The 16,819-nt window shown below is 42.0% G+C and overlaps 2 protein-coding genes across 7 annotated transcripts in view; both read right to left on the minus strand.

The window, feature by feature from the left end:
* Positions 1 to 1,759, minus strand: part of MTHFD1L (methylenetetrahydrofolate dehydrogenase (NADP+ dependent) 1 like) — a 158,033-nt gene extending 156,274 nt beyond the window's left edge. The window contains exon 1 of the mRNA XM_035902367.1: positions 1,723 to 1,759. Within this exon, the coding sequence (XP_035758260.1) occupies positions 1,723 to 1,759 (37 nt within the window). The remainder of the gene's footprint in view (positions 1 to 1,722) is intronic.
* A 440-nt stretch (positions 1,760 to 2,199) lies between these two features.
* PLEKHG1 (pleckstrin homology and RhoGEF domain containing G1) overlaps positions 2,200 to 16,819 on the minus strand; it is a 50,364-nt gene continuing 35,744 nt past the window's right edge. For 2 of the 6 annotated variants that reach the window (XM_035902365.1, XM_035902361.1), the window contains 9 exons: positions 15,217 to 15,399; positions 15,033 to 15,128; positions 14,831 to 14,917; positions 12,477 to 12,510; positions 11,372 to 11,467; positions 9,902 to 9,940; positions 9,419 to 9,441; positions 4,207 to 5,872; positions 2,200 to 3,302 (listed from right to left, as the gene is read on the minus strand). In XM_035902365.1, the coding sequence (XP_035758258.1) occupies positions 2,200 to 3,302; positions 4,207 to 5,872; positions 9,419 to 9,441; positions 9,902 to 9,940; positions 11,372 to 11,467; positions 12,477 to 12,510; positions 14,831 to 14,917; positions 15,033 to 15,128; positions 15,217 to 15,399 (3,327 nt within the window). Of the gene's footprint in view, positions 3,303 to 4,206; positions 5,882 to 6,705; positions 6,823 to 8,337; positions 8,557 to 9,411; positions 9,442 to 9,901; positions 9,941 to 11,371; positions 11,468 to 12,476; positions 12,511 to 14,830; positions 14,918 to 15,032; positions 15,129 to 15,216; positions 15,400 to 16,819 lie in introns of all 6 variants that reach the window. The other 4 variants (XM_035902366.1, XM_009646949.2, XM_035902364.1 and 1 more) reach the window with 4 other exon arrangements.

Genomic DNA, 16,819 nt, shown 5'->3' on the forward strand with positions numbered 1-16,819 from the left:
GCCCCCGGCCCCGCCGGTCAGCTCGTTTCGCTTCCGCTTGCCTGCAAAAAAGTAACCCCCAAAAACCTTCAACCATCACCCTACGACCGTCCTCCGCCCTCCCCACCCCCCTTCCCGGGACCCCAATGAACAGAACCCAAACCTTTTGCATACTCAACGTTTATTAAAAATAGTATGAAATGGTCCCTGGGAGAAGTTTACAACGCTAGTAGAAGTCCCCTTTTTTTTTTTTTTTCTAGTCTGTTTTGTGGGGTTTTTTCCCCCCGCCCCCCCCCCGAAAAAAAAATTTTTTTTTTTTTTTTTTAAACTCCTAATTGTATTTACAATACTTTACAAGCTATATTAAATAAATACGGGCTCCGCTACGGCGTCTTGAATATGTACAACGTTATTTCTCGGGCGGATTTGACGAAGATGCGGGTCCTGGCACAGTAGACAAGCATCCCTGCGGTACGAGGTCGTTAAGTACCATGACCAACCAGCCCTCAAAATAACAATTCCTAGCCGATGCAAGGTACGGGCGGTAAATAATTTAATCCCTTCCGACAAATTCAAGTCCTTAAATCTTAGTCTACAAGTAATTAGCTGTACACACTGGTAACTTCAGCTTTTCCTCACGTAGTAAATCGCCGGCCCTTCTGGAAGTGCAGTGCTCTTGTAGCTGAGGGGAGTGATACGTGGTTAGTAAAAATAGTACTTCAATTAAACTCCTTTATTTAGTGATATGTTTAAGTCGGTACTGGCTTTATCCACATAATCTGAGGGATTTAAGCACCAAAAAAGAGCAACAGTCACACAGGATGATCAGTGAGGACATATTCAGGCTTTCCTTCAGGTACAATGTTTTCAAGTAACAGAATCCAAAGCTGTGCAACAAAGATGACGAAGGGGAGTAAACATGCATCGTCTCGGAAAGCCTGTTCTTCTTGTAAATGGCAGCATTTATTCTGTATGTCACTTGCAAAAGAATGGAATGTATTCTCATTTTTTAAGCTACTTTCATCGTACGTAAATTGGATTAGATTCAGCCCTGGCTGGTTTATAAACTACGTGTTTTACCCCTCTCTGCCAGGAAAGATCATTTCCTACTACGGGAGATGCATTCCCTGCAGCAGGCAGCTTGTAACCCAACCAGCAGTTATCACCGTGGGCCCAACGTGCCGCAGGATTGGTATCTCAACCCAAGCATCTGGCCAAGCCCTGTTTTCTCCCGGGGTTACCGACTCTGGGACTCGAATGAATGCATTGCAGGCCACTGCGTATAAAGCACAGCTACCTGGCACGTTTACACGCAGTGGCTTTCCACTGCTGGGCTCTGCGCTATGAGATAATCAACATTTTGCCAGCATGTTACAAACACCACCATCACTGGAGGTACCAAACCCGGCCTAATCATCTTCACAAGCAGCAGAGCTCCCCTTCTACTGCCCAAAACATCCTCCAGCCAGGGACTGCGTCAGATCCACAGGCTCACATAAAAAGCTGCCACTGCCCATCCTCTGCCTACTATGCAGTTACAGAAAGCAGAAAAGGCTTCAGGCACAGAGGTACCAGCCTGGCATCCCTCACAAGCACTAGGGCTAGATTTTGTTTAAAACATAGGAAGCCTGTTCCAAAGTAATGTAGCGCATGCATTGGTCCCACACACTTGGAAGGTGTCTGACGAAAAGTAACGTGCAAAAAGTATGTGCGGTTCCACACGTGGCGTGTTGGTGTAATTACCAGAACCCTGCTCAGAAATCTGCACAGTCACAGGCATGGCCGCTCGGCTAAATGCTGCCATGTGGAACCAGAATGATCATGTGGGTATTTTGGACACAGAACACCGGTCACCAACTCTAAAGTCCAAATACTAAGGTTTCCACACGATAAAATGGCCTAAGAATCGAATGGCATCACACCTGGTTTGATGGTAAGAATTCAAAGGGTTTCACGAGGGAAGCGATGCAAAGGTTAAACAGGAGATGAGAAGTCCACCCGCACTACGGAGCGAGACCCCAGACAGCGCGCACGTGGCCCTTTTCACTTCCAGGATTCGAAACCATTTTTAAAAAAAGATACATTTCACATCTATTTACAGTATGACTGCGGTACAATGCCTGATTGTGTAATAGTATGGAAATACATGATGCCAGTACTGACCGTCCTCGTATACACTCTGTCACGGTAAGGCAGTACAGCTAGAAATGACTGAAAGCATCAAGCAAAGCTACTGGAGCTGAGACACTGGAACTTTTCTCTTAAAGACTGGACAATGTTCTGCTGATTGGGAGATGGTACTCTCCACAGGTAGTCGTTCAGTTTATCCGCATCACTGTATGCAGTCAGATATGGGGCAAGCGCGTGTTTGCTGCTGGCGGACTTTGCGGGAGTACAAGAGACAGTTTTGCCACAGAGCGTTTCAGAAGGAGCGGCGTCTGCATTACGCAGTTTAGCATCCGATTTCCTTGTTTGGTTCTGAGAAGTCTCCAAGTCAGACCCTTCATCTTCAGACTTTATTTCAACATAGTCATCATCATCCCCTTCGCCTTCTTCAGTATCTTTGAAATTAGAAAAATAGTTCTGGGTGGCCATCTGTGCCGTCAGAGGGGAGGCCCTGTTCACTCTCAGGACTTTCTGAGAATCCTGCAGAATCATATCCGAACAGTTTTCAGGGATCTGCTTTCTCGCATCAGGCCCCATACATCCTGAAGCAATACCCGGCATTTGATGGCTGGCGAGTCGGAAGTTCCTATTGGAATGGAGCTTTTTCTTGTCGACCTCATTAGGATACACGATTGATTCTCCGGACCTGTTGACCACAATTGAGGAAGATGACTGTGACCTGCTGTATGTCTGTGGTTTTGCATTGCTAACTCTTCTCCCAAGGGAGTTGTAGATGTGATCTTGATGTAAATTCTCTTTGTTTGGTTGGCTTATAATGGCGCTCCACCTCTGCGCCGGGACATGCAAACGGTTAGAAAGCTGAAGGGAAGGCACTGAGCCAGCTGATGGCAACTGCCTTGAATTGCTTTTTGTACCAGCTTCTGTATACGAGCTCTTGAACTTTGGATCTTGGCATTCAGGCCACGGAGAGAAGTCAGCCAGCTCACCGTTACTGTACGTAGAATGCAAAAGCCAATCTTCTGCTCTTGAGCATTCACTGGCAGCCTGGGAACGGGGAGGAGATGCAGCCACAGGCATGGAAAACTTCCTGGCTGATGCCTCCTGAGGGGTGGCCCAGGCTTCCTTTTGGACCTTAGGTGGACTTTCTCTAAAGACGATTTGGTCGTAAAGCTGGGAATATTCAGCTATTCTGGCACCTAGAAAGGAGAGAGAATTAACTCAGCTGAGGCAAGTGATCCATTCGAACAAGTCACATGAAATTTTAAAATCCCAAAACGCTTTGTGTCGGTCAAGAGAAAAGTTTACAGCTGTGTCACTATCTTCAGCGGAAGAGCTGAGCGTTGCACTGCGTTCCAGTACACCGTATCGAAAAAAAAGCAGCATGAAATGTCATGCAGGACACAAAGTAGCACACTGTTCCAATAATACGCTGCTTGTTTCATGTTAAATGGAAAAGAACATTCTGAAAATGGCCTGGTAAATAAGATATTTAGGGACTTAACATAAATATCACAATAAGGTGTGGAGTCCACTGGCTCCATGTCTCCAATTTGTTTCAACTGACTATGGACAACAACAGTTCCAAAGCGTTGCACATCCACAACTTTGCACATTTATTAGAAAGAGCAAGACGACCAGCTCTTTCTTATCTGACCCCGTGCCTTACGCTTAGTAGTGTGATGTGATGGTACCTGAGCAAATCTACGTGACTTCTTAGAAGGTGAACATACCTGAAAATACACCTTTTTAGTCAAACTCTGAAATTTACACTATTAAAGGAAATAACTGCTTTTCTGTAAAGAGGCCAATAGTGCTTCAGGCATAAGTTCTATTTCCAGCCTAGGCTGCATTGGGCTTCCCTGACACTACCCCACTATTTATTCCCAATTTCATCAAGTGACAACAAGAATTTATTGCGATATAAAGGACTATTAATGTTCAAAGCAGTCACAGAAAACTCATTTAGGTGGTAACACAGAAAATACAATGCTGATACTCAACTAGTAAGGTGGGGAAAATTCATATTCTTCCAATTCAGTACACAAATTTCACTGAAAGCTACCAAAGAAATATATCGGTATAGAAATATTTTTGGCATACCAATAGCAGGACCACCTTGTTTCTTCTCCTCCAGAATGGCAGCAAGATCTTTGTGCTTCAGTTTCTGTTGTCTGCTAGCTGGCTGTTCCTGCTCTGGACTTTTGACTTTCAAAAGCTGGTTAGCCTTCTTAATTTTTTGACTGTACTGCCTCGCCATCATAAAAACTCTGTTCTTTGTTTTATCCACAACAACCAAGTCATTTTCCATGCCCTCTGCATGAGCATTGGACAGGACACTATTGGCAGATTCATATGGGCTATCTACAAAAGGCATCTCGCTGGAGAGGGAAGATCTGTTCAGACTCAGAAAAGAGTTCTCCTTGCACAGTGTACTGTCTTCAAGCCTGAGATTAGCCTCGCTTAAGGTGGCAGCCCTAGGCTTCACAGTTTTAGGGAAAATAGGAGTTTCTGGCAGAGACAGAGTAGACAGTGAGTACTCTACATCTTTACTCAGTTCAGGTGTACTACCAGCATGCAACCTTTCCTGCATATCATCTTTACAAACAGGAAAGGCTGCAAGGAGACGGTCTCTTGTCTTTTCCTCATTCTTCTTGATGTAGTTCTCCAGGTCATTCCAGATCTCATCTACTTCCTCCGAGAGTTTATCTGCTGCAGACTTACGGGAGAGTGAATCTGAGTTGGAGGAGCTATCTACTAAGCTCAAATAGTCATTGTCGACAGGAACGTGATGGTAAGGACTCTCATCTTCACTGAACTGGAGACTCTCTTCAGAAACAAACTGCCGTAGATTGTCACAACATGCAAAGTCTTTTTCCAGGCCCAGAAAACTCCGCCTTTTAGAGCATTTTAAGGGGTCACATTTAAAATTCAACAGTGGTGTTTCTGGAAGCACTATGGTGTCATAGATGTTGTCTTCAACGATCCTGAGCTCATCCAAACTTGAAGTAGGTGCTTCTCTACTGAGTAGTATCTCATCCCTACTAGCGCAAATGGAGGCTCTGTTTTGATTTGCTGTCCTCTTTTTGGAGGGTGAATCTAAGCTGCTTTTGTTTTCAGCCTCGTAGAGAGAGTCTCTAGCAGATCTCTGGGGACCACGGTCTGTCTCCTCCCTTCTTGTCAGACCCATCAGCTTTAAGTCTTCGTAGCTTATATTATCATAAACATGTTCAATATCATCGATGGTCAGCTCCTCTGAAGATTCAGGATACGCATTCATACTGCTCACCTCCGCTCTCTTTGCTTCCCTTCGAGAACTGCGCTCCCCCATTCTGTACCTTGCGCTGGCTGGACACGTGTTACTTTCACCAGCACTACTGGCCCGTCTAACAATTTTGTGACGAGTAGGGCTGGAATTCTCATTTTCACACACTACCCCCAAGTGCCAGCTGCATGGCCGCCCAGAAGAACCTCTCCTTTCTCCACCAACAGCTGAACTAGCACTGGATGTAGACATTGATGGTACAAACATCTGATAATCATCATCATCGTCTTCATTCTCATAAGGTGGACGCCGGCTAGGAAACAGTGCCTGCCTGATCTGATGGTCAGTCCAGATGTTTCTGATGGAGGTACTTCCTCCCAGGATATTCATGATTAGCGAGTTGCTCTGGGCTGTGCTGAATTGTCTAGGTGACTGTGGCTGTCTAGCTGTGCAGGAAAACGGAAGACCGGTATTCAGTTGGGTTGACTCTTCATCTGAAGGGTCCTTGGAGCTCTGTGGAGATTTGAAATATGCGGGTAACATTAGCTTATCCCCTGCAACAATACAGCGATTCCCTCCACTCCCAGAACTGCCATAGCACCAGCATCTCCTGCAGCACGGAGTCAGGCGGAGATGGGCAGGGCAAGCAGGCTCCTCACCAAGGAGCCAAGGTGACAATGCCAGACTACTTTGCCTCCTAATCCTTACCATGGCTCAGAGTTCACTTGTGGCATTTAATAATATCTTACTTCAAATACGAGACACTGGCTTACGTTAATGCATGAGTAACTGAAGGCAAATTTGTTTGGCAGGAGTTAGATTAAACCTTTTATGCTAACTCTGCAGTTTCACAGTTGGATGAAACTAATCTGACTCTGGGCTTGTGCCAAAAGTTTTGTTCTCCTCCCTTTCCCCTTGCCTATAACCCCTGCAGAAAGGTATGTTACGCACTCTAGCACATGCCACTGAAAATTTCGTTTTATTTTTGGAGTAAGTTTTCGTCCAACTCAGCTAGCAGATCTAATGTACCACATGGCCACATGCATGCTAATGCTAACATGAAGGACGCTGTAGATACTGCTGGCCAGAGGTTGGGAAAGAAAGGGGAAGATAATTCCTTTTGGCTTCAGTTAATGCTGCTTGGTTTCATTAGTTGGGTTTTTTTTGCCTACCCCCAAAAGAATAGTCTTCCATCATACAGGTGATTATTTCAATGATATGAATATTAATACTTGATATAAACAGAAGACAATTTATCTGTCTACCTAGGAAAAACACAGATTTCTTTGACATACCTATGATGCATAGCAAAACAGAGGTAAAAAAAAATCATATACCTGTGTCTCACACTGGTTGAGATTAACACTTCTCCGTTTTTCAACATTTTCAGCAGCTTGACTATTAAGTCTTTTTCTTCCCCCCTTCGATTTCTGCAGTGAGTTTTGCTGCACTCCCTATGATTTAAAAGAAAAGAGCAAGGGAGAGGTAATAAAATCCGCAGTTCTTTGTACAGTCTTGTTCAGAAGAATTACTAGCAGCTAGAACAGGCCAGGTATCCACGCCGGGAGGACAAAACGCTCCTGGGTAGTCAGAGCACTGCCACAAGAATGATTCAGAGCCTAGAAAACTTTCTTTACAACAACCAATTAAATGATATCAATCCACACAGCTTGTCAAAAGGTGTTGAAAGCAGAATCTGTGTATAAACATAGAAATTGGACAAGGGAAAGGGCTTAATCTTGCAGCCTAAGTTGTAACAGAAAGTCGTGGTCACACAAAAATTCAATTTTCAAGGTTTTGGGTTTTGTTTTAAAAAGGGGAGAGGATAGTTTCACTATCACTTGCAGTCTTGAAAACCAGAAAGAGGTCTAAACTGAAAAATATGCTGTCATCCAACTTCTTAGGAAAAAAACCAACAAACAGAAGGCCAGAATGTTACGTGGTGGGCAGTGTCCAAATTAACTCAGAGTGAAGGGCACGGGCTGTGGGAACAAGGGGAACCCGAGGTCTTGTTGCCACACCTAGGATGAAACACTAAGCTACTATTATACATTTTTATAGTGGTATTCTTTTGCACTTACTCATTCTTTTGTATTTATTCACATCAAGAAGAGGGAGAATTACAAGACGCTGCACTACCCTGATAAGAGATACTATTTTATCAAATATTTACAATGCGAATGGTGTAATTTCAAAGAGGAAATGCGCAGTAAGCTTCAAAAAGAATTTCAATAATAGGATTTGGATAATTCACAAAATAAATGTACAACACAAGGATATGACCTCAGCATCAACCAAACCAAAGAAAGTGAAAATCTAGGTTCCTTGACAGAGCCAGATTTCAAAGCTGGAGTTTTAGTTTTTCAGGAGTACTACGTATGTGTGGAAACATCATGCAGAGCGGAGAAAACTACCACCTGCGCAACAGTAACAGATAAAAATTCTCATTTTCAGAAGTGCTACTCACAACTTCTCATATTAAAGTTCACATGTTCCTACCTATTACCAGCAGCTCACAGGTCAAGAAACATCACATCACATGTGGCAGTGCCTGAATCTTAGCTTAATTTTCAAGTCCTTGCTTTGGGGACCTGAAGGCACCGTTTCTGCATGTAGCCTAAAAAGGTTTCTTTCACGGCATTGGCTGGAGAAGCAAGGAAAGGTCAGTTGTGTGCAACAGGTAGAAGCAACAGCTTTCTGTCAGAACTAGGCTTGAGGACTGCAAAGGACTAAGTAAAATCTCTTTCAAGCAGCGAGGATTTCTTCTTCTGTATAGGGTCTAATTTTACATCTTCTCTGTTAAAATGCAGGAGAGCGTTATGTGAGGTCTAAATAAAAATATTTCTAAGGAGAGAAAGTTGTAAACACTTGTAACACATTCCTGCCTCCTTGCTGCTTTACAGATTATATTAATGCCTCTTCCATTCTCCCCAGGAAAAAAGGATTTTACTTTTTCCCTTCATTCCTACCTGTTCAGACTCTTCTTCATCATCAGCATCAATCTGTTCCATAGCAGAAGTCTGAAGATTTTCATCCTGATCACTGCTGTAGGCTGGCTCAATGGACTCTTGAAATTGGCTCTCCAGCCCACTGGGTTCCAATGGAACCTTTTTCCTGGAATTCAGCAAGGCTTCATTTGGTCCTAGTTTGGTGGCTTGAGATAATAGGGCTCCTTCAATACCGATCCGCTTAAAAAAAACACCACAAAACTTTGGTTAGAAGTTTATAGAGATGATATATTTTAGTAAGACACTGGTTTACATCAGTTATAGGCTACATTTAAGCTACATTCAGTTAGCTGCACTGAAATGAAATTTATAAAGAAATAAGTAAAACAATCAGTATTTTTCCAAAGAATATTTAGAACTGAAAAAACATATGCAAAAAAACCCACCCCAGTCATAGGCTTCAGTGTTATGGCATCCCAGTGAAGCCATGTCTAACGTACCCTGTTTGTAAATCTTCCACACACCCCCGCTTTAAATTCTATCCCAAATAAAACCCTAGGACCTGAAATTCAACATGAGACTTTCAAACTGCACTGGGAACTTCACTACACATTCTTACAGAAAATGTAAAAATTAGAAATGCTCATTTCCATCTGCTTAAACTGCATCTGCTCTGTCATACATCATATATCATGATATATATATTTGATATATGTATCAGAATAAGCTGAAACTTTCCAGTCTTATTTAATAAAAGCAAAGACAATATGCTCCAAAGAATAAACGTTATCTTTATACACAGTACTGTGATTATAGTGGTATTTTTAAGGATCCTATAGCATTAGTAATTGATTGTACTGTATTATAAAGTACAACAATATATGGATCAGTCATTTTTTCTTTACTAGGTATTCCTGAAATAGCTATCTGTATTTCTATTGCTTTCTCATTCCAGTAATCTTACTGGAGATGCTAAACAACATTTATCGTTTTGTTTCTGTTCATAAAATCAACACAGTGAAGAAGATACAGATTCTACAGTAAATACTGTGCTTTAAGTCATTTGGATGTGCTAAAACAAGAAATATAAGAAATGGCTTACCTTCTGCATATCTGGGCTTATATCTGAAAACAGAAATACATACTTCATCGTAAGTGAATTATAAACTGGTGTCAGTCTGTGACGGTTTTAATGCTACACTAATACCCAATTACGAATTCCCCAAAGGGGGTTAAATGCAGCAGCAATTGAGCAAACAGACTATAGAGGCTCTGATAAAACCAAGGCAGCATGAGCTTTACCACAGTTCTTCTTGAGGTCCTGATTTGGCAACACTGACATGACATGAGCAACTACTAGCAATGGCCAAGACTCTGTGATGTTTACAGGACCAGAACCCAAGTATGGAAAAGCAGACATTAGATTTAAACACTAATGTTTTGGTTTCTTTGCACACTTCCTACTCCCCCCACCCCTCCACCCCCAAAGTCTTTAGGGAAAGTTACGGGAGAAAAGGATTCATCTTTACTTGTTCTACAAAATACTGAAGCACTGGGTCAATAAACAGTAGATTAAGTAGCTTACCGTTCGATTTCAAAACTTTATGGACTCTAGATGAAGGTTCTGAAAAAGACAACAATATGTTTAAGCACTCCAGCAGCCCGAAGAAAGCTGTGGGCATCTTGGCCAACTTTTTATAACACAGATACCAAAATTTAAGCTTCTGAGCCCATGCAGGGAAGGCAGATTTTCATTTCTTAATCACCCAATTTCCTTGCAAAAAAGTATTTGTTGAAGTGCCAAACCTACAGCTGTTACCAAAGAACATACATGTTTCTTAATGTAATAGCAGCTGCCCTTCACACAAGCCACCACATGTAAATTTTCATCCCATGTTTCAAAAGACTTGGTCATCTCTGTTATTGTTATAAGTTGCTGGAGGCTTCCTATCAGAAATATGTATGAGGTACCAACAGCTTAGCAGGGCTTTAAAAGTGTAAGTAGCTGAACACGACATAGGATTTTTTTGCATTATTCCTTTTACAAGCAAAGCAGCACCAATGCAATCCTTCACCTCAGAAATAAAGGAAGATGCCTGAAAGGTAATTAAAATTTGATTGGTTTTCAGACACAAATGCTGATGTATGATAAATTACCACATCAATACTCCATTAACCTTAGAATCATTGGTTGGAAAAGACTACTAAGATCATCAAGTTCAACTGTACCTGTCCACTACTAAAGATCTGGTTTAGTCTCTAAAGGTCTCTAAGCACCTTGTCTACCCGCCTTTTAAATAATTCCAGGGATGGGGGGGGACTCGATCACTTCCTGGGCAGCCCCCCTAGTGCCTGATAACCCTTTCAGTGGAGAATTTTTTCCTAATATCTAATCTAAACCTTAAGTCATTCCCAATAAACTATGTTATACACTCCAAATTGGAAAGGTCTTTAAGTAGCTGAACACAGTGACTGCAATATGAAGTCACCCAACTACACACTCATTGGTAGTGTCTTCAAGAGGAAACTAACAGTAATTATGGAGGTATGTATGAGCTAGGAGAAAAAAAACCCCAAGTCAGCATAACCACCTCTCAAATCTCTATTTTCTATAAGGCAGACATTACACTAAGTAAAGATACTAATCAAGTTTTGAAATACCAAGCCTATCATAATCAGGATGGAACCACTTCTGTGACAGTAATTATTTCGGAGGGAGGGAGGGGGGAAGAGAAATGTCAGATTTAAATAACGTGACTGACTTTTCTGCATATGCATTCTTTCACCCATTAGAAAGTACCAACTGCTCTTTATGCATCCACCATTAGGAATTTATAACCATGAAATGAAATGGAAACAGTGGATAAAAAAGTAAATCACACAAACAACAAATGGTTAATAAGATAGTTCACCCCTATCTGAGAGATACTGTGCCATGTTAAATCTGCATGGAGTGCAGGTTAAAGACCAATTCAACATGCCCAGCCTCACCCAACCCTAAACAACCCTGCTTGGTTTTCCTTTTGTCATCTTGGTGGTAAAGGAGTTTATTCACCTGATTTCCTTCTCACTCTGTGAGGAGTGGTGCCTTCTTTAGGCTGGTACAATGATTTTGTTTCTCCCTCCGGGCTATAGTGGAAGCCTGGGTGATCTGTGGAACAAGCAGAGGCACAAGGAATAAGAGAGTGACAAGGATGTCACTTCACACCCCTCGGCAGCTCTCTCCGGAGTCAGTGCCATCGTCCCTTTATGGCTGATAGAGCAGCACTTCATCAGAGCCTGAAGCAACACAAGCAAGATATGTTGCTGTAGGGTAGCTGTTAACCACCCAGCCATGGAAACGCTTTGCCCATTTAGTTGTGCCTTGCTCCAGATGGCTAACCCAGCAACATTTATCCACCATTACCGTCTTTGCCAGTTTCTCAAGTCAGAGCCTTCCTGACCAATTCTCTCCCACAGCAAGTAAGTAAATAAATAACAAGCCTGCTTTACTCCAAGACTTACTCAGCATTTATATCGCATGACTATTGTTCTCATTTCCCTTCACTGCCAGGGATCACTGGCAACATGAAGAGCTAACACAGCTTGCACCAGCAAAGGCAGCAAGCAGAAGATGCAACAGCAGGGACCATGCAGATGGGACTGCCCAGACAGCAGCATCTCGTGTGCTTTCTAATGCTGGCTTCTCAGACACACACAGGTAAACTCTGGATGTAGGCACAAGCCTCGCTGTCCCCCAGTTGCAGGTTTGCCAGCACAAAGAAGTCGTAACACTGCTACATACTTCTTCAAGCTGCGTTTGCTTATTGCTAGCCCTTCAGCGGGTACTAGCCAGAAGGAGTTAATGCTGCAACACAGGAAAGATCATACATTTAGTCAGTATGGATTAAGCAAAAGAGAGTGGCCAGTGTTTACAGAAGGCTTTATCTGTTTCTTCCTTGCTTATCATGAGACATAACTTGTGGTTGCAGATCAGTCGGCCCAATGCCTACAGAGCTCCACATGATCAGCACCCGATTTGGGGTTTTCCAGCAAGGTTGTAACTCCATGAACACAGGCCTGGCCTTCCTCTGTCTCAGGTGAAACCAACAAGTAAAACCAAATTTCTGAAGATGGTTTTATCTGGTTTTTAAAACAAAAGTGAAAAAGAACCAACTTACGTATGGCATCCATTTCTAGAATTGCCTGCTTGGCCTGAAAGAGAATAAGTAACAAATGAAAAAGTTAAAGTAGAAGGACAAAAGTTGCACATTACAGATAGTAGTGAGTTGATATGTAAACAACAGGTTTAATTTCTGAACTAGTAAATATGGTTAGCAGCATTATTTTCTATCTTTCTCTGTGCGTTGGACACATTACATATGTGAAGAAGAATTTCGCTGGCAGGAGCTTACCAGAGCTTATCTTCAGGGCTTCACACAGAAACCTGCGGTTCCCTGCACCCGGCAGCTCCACCTGGCCTGCCCACCTCCCTCCTGGCAGCGCAAGGGGAGGAGCACGTACCTACGGCACCCACTGGTGCGAGGAATTTCTGGAAAATGTAGCGACAGCACATCTGACTGCAAAAACTGCTTTGGCTTCAAAGACAGGGGCTGTGTGGTGCTGAGAACCTGCTGCACACACTGGGGCTCCTCCACAGAGACTCAAACCTCCAGAGAATTCTCTGGAAGTACTAGAATTTAGAGCTGTCGATATAGGTCTCCTTATTCTGCTGGGATCGGCACAAAACTGGCCCTAGTATCTGGGGATCACATTTTTTTTTTGGTGATTCACAAAATGTTTCCCTCCTAAAAATCAAGTTGTTTAACTCCTTTATTATTTTTCAACTCTGAAGTTGTTGGCACAGAAAACTCTATCAACCTTTCTTCCTTTAAGAGTTTCCTTGAGGAACAGCTATTAAAAAAAAAAAAAATCATCACTTGGTTTAAGTAAGACTGAACCAGGATAAAAAGTGTCTCATGATTGCTTAAAATTTGTGACCTTTTTCCCTGGAGGTATTTAAAAGATGGGTAGATGAGGTGCTTAGAGACATGGTTTAGTGGTGGACAGGTATGGTTGGACTCAATAATCTTAAAGGTCTTTTCCAACCAAATGATTCTATGATACTAATAAGAAAATAAACTAAAATAAAAAAATCCTACGTAACCTGTTTGCCCTTCTACAGGTGCAGTTCAGTAATTTTCCACCAGGCGTCACATGTGGACTACTATTAAATCCTCCAAAAACTGGGCAGAGAGAAGTCTCATAACTAGCAACTACCAGTTTGTCAAAAAAAAAAAAAAAAAAAAAAAAAAAAAGGTGCAGACAACCTGAGAGATTTATTTGGTTAGACATTTCCTTTCTCAAGTGAAATTATTTCTCTGAGCAGAAAACGGCATTATGTTTTCGGTTACACATTTTTTCCACAGATAAAAAAAATCCAATAAGAACAAAAAATCTTGATTCAAAAGCTGAGATCATGCTACAATATTTTTTTTACAACCTAATAAACTGCAATAAGTATTTACATTGTAAGCATGGATACTAGCATAAACATTATACCTTTGATAAGCTGTCAACAAAAAGATAAGAGGAGAATCAGTAATAGCTAGGGCTTTTTTTCTCCCATAATTCTCTTTTTGTTGAACTGTTGAAAATAAGAGTACAGCACCATGCACATCAGTCACAGGTAACATTTTTTAGCCATTACAGCATAAAACTTGGTGAAAAATAAGCCAGGGAAACTGATCAGGGAAACTAATACTGGGGGGAAAAAAAGGAGTAAACTCAGTGAGGGGGAAAAAAAAAAAAATCAGAAAAAAATCCTGCTTCCACATGAGTCAGTGGCTGCTGTGTCATGGCAAAGGTTAGCCAGGGTTAACACTCTCTGAGAGGTGCAATATGTTACACTGGGAGATACCACCCCGAGCTCTAAGACAGGATTTCATAAATAAGATGACCAGGTTTCTCTACTCCCAAGAGATTACAGCTATGAATATGATATCAGTGCCTCATTTTCTCTGGCATAAAGCTACCTCACGAAAAAGAGCCCAGATGTTCCAGCTAAGGACGCAGGGTTCAAGATGGGTGTGTGAATTTGTAAAGTGAAGCGTGTGCTGCCTGTGGCTTCGCTGCTATGATATCTAACCAAGACAGATTAAAATTAGCTTGGTAATATCTACACATGCTGCAATTAGCGCATCTTGGTGTTGTGCAGACAGGCAGTATCAAGCTAAGGTATGCTCCTACAGTCAAGCTTTCTGACTCTGTTACTCCTGTCTTAACGGGCAAATCCTAATATGGGCAGCAATGCTGCTAACCTAGAGTTAAATTCTTCTCCTCCTGTACCAAGCCCTGTAGATGCTTATAGTGGAACTTTCCCATTAATTTGGGGGAAATTTTAAAGACGTAAGGAAACAACATGTTGATTAACCTTCTGGAGTCTGAACTTCCTGTAAATTGCCATGCATCTTGCAGCTAACAAGATTGCCTTAAGTTAGTATGCATACAAGGAGGGGTTTTTTTTAATTTTTACCTTGGCAGGAATTTTAGCCGGATGATTTTCTAGAATTAACCTCTTCAAGTGAAGAATCCAGAGGCGCTTGTCTTGCTGTGACTTTGCCTGATAAAAAAAGTTGTAGCACAATGAGAAAATGCATTACCACGCTATGCAGGGTCAGGAATAGCACGCGGTCATCAGTCAGGTTACACGGTGGGCAGGGAGGTTTCTGACATACCTGGACAGTATGTTGCATCTTGGGATTTTTGTAGTGGAAGACGCTAAAGCTAAGTGGTTCCTTTGGTATTACTTCAACAAGCATCAGGTTCCCACACTATAACAAAGAGAGGCAACAACGTGAATCACGGAGGAGTTTTGGAGAGACCCAGAGACTGCACATTACCACCCACCCTCCGACGTACCAGTATGTGAGCTTTGTATACAAACATTTCATCTCTCTTTTTTGTAATGAGCAGCAGCTTGTCAAAGAGGAACAATGTACGCTCATTTTTGGCTCGCTGAATGCGAAATGTTCCTTCTAACACCAGCTCCCCGTAACTCGTGAGGTCTGGCCCTTTCCAGTTAGTGAGCAAACTCTGTATCTCCTGCAACAGATCAAAGAAGAACAACCAACATTCATTCCAGAAATCTTACTGAAATGAAGACTGAGACTATCTGCTGACACCATTCCCACCCTCCTATATAACATTCAGCATCCAACAGTGAAAGGTCACCTCACACCAGTACTGAGGTTGCTAGGTCATGTGCAATGTTGCAGCCAGGTGCTTGGAGTCCTATTGCTAAGCCCAGACTAAAATGTGCCCTCCTGAGTACTGATTACTGCCTCTGCGTGGACCCAGCAAAGAGCCCTGAGCTCCCTGGGGCAGCTTGTAATGAAAGAGTGCAACCTCACCTCCTTGGACTTGCAGAGATGGAGAATGGTCTGTGACTCAGTCATCAGTCTCTCTTTCCTGCCATCTCCACCCCTAACTAATCCCTCTTAACATTTCCCTCTCACCCTGAAGTTGTGTGGTCCCCCACTGAATGAATTACAATGCCATGGCCGTGTCCTGTAGGTCCATCACAGAAGATACTTCTGTGAGGTGTTCGGATTGAAAAGACATTTGTCAGAAGACTGAAGGACCAGAAGTGATTTGGTCAACTGATCATTTGAAGATAAAGATTTATTTGTATCTTTAATGATTTGTATACATACCATCGATATTGCTCACCTTATTTATTATTTAAGAAAAAAAAGGCTGGAGAAACATCTAAGAACATCTTCACAAGTCTGTGTCACGTTGCTATGGCTATTCTTATTTCCCTGAGTTGCTAATTTTTTCTGTCAGTGGCAATGATGTAAGACTTAAGCAAATTCGAAAAGCAAACTAAACCTTAACTAGGGAAATCTTTAAAAAAAAAAATCCATTGGACTTTAAACCTGGCAGCATTAGCAAAGCAGGGACAGATTTCCTCATCCTAAGCTGGTCTCTCTAGGACATTACACTTTAAAACATCTCAGTACATATGAAGCACAAATGCAGCCTAGAGCATTCACAGGAAGAAAACCCCAAAGCAGCACACATTATATAAAAAAAATTTTAAACATAACAAATGAAAAAAGTTGCATTTTATCAGATCTCTCCAGGAACTTGTAAATAAGTCAGGGTACAGCACAGGGAACAAGTCCGCCACTGTTGAGGGAGACTTTGAGGAGGAACTGCTGTCACAGTACCTGAAGCATTACAGATCGCATGGCAGTGTGATAGCCCACAAAAGACTTATCCTTATGGCTGCAGAAACAAGTTTTACTTATTTAAAGGGTAACTATGAAAATAAACATTTTCCACAACCCCAATAAATTTAAAAAAAAAAAAGAAGTTTTTTTCCAAAAGCATTTAACCCTCCTTATTGCCAAATATTACTGGTTACCATTACTCAGATTTGTAGCAGACTGTTGTTAAAAGTCATTAGCGTGCATTTCCAGCAATGTGTGGCAAAAGTTACACTGCTGCAGGAAAGAAA

This window comes from Egretta garzetta, unplaced genomic scaffold (assembly GCF_000687185.1).
Source record: "Egretta garzetta isolate BGI_Z169 unplaced genomic scaffold, ASM68718v1 scaffold139, whole genome shotgun sequence".
NCBI classification, from domain to species: domain Eukaryota; kingdom Metazoa; phylum Chordata; class Aves; order Pelecaniformes; family Ardeidae; genus Egretta; species Egretta garzetta.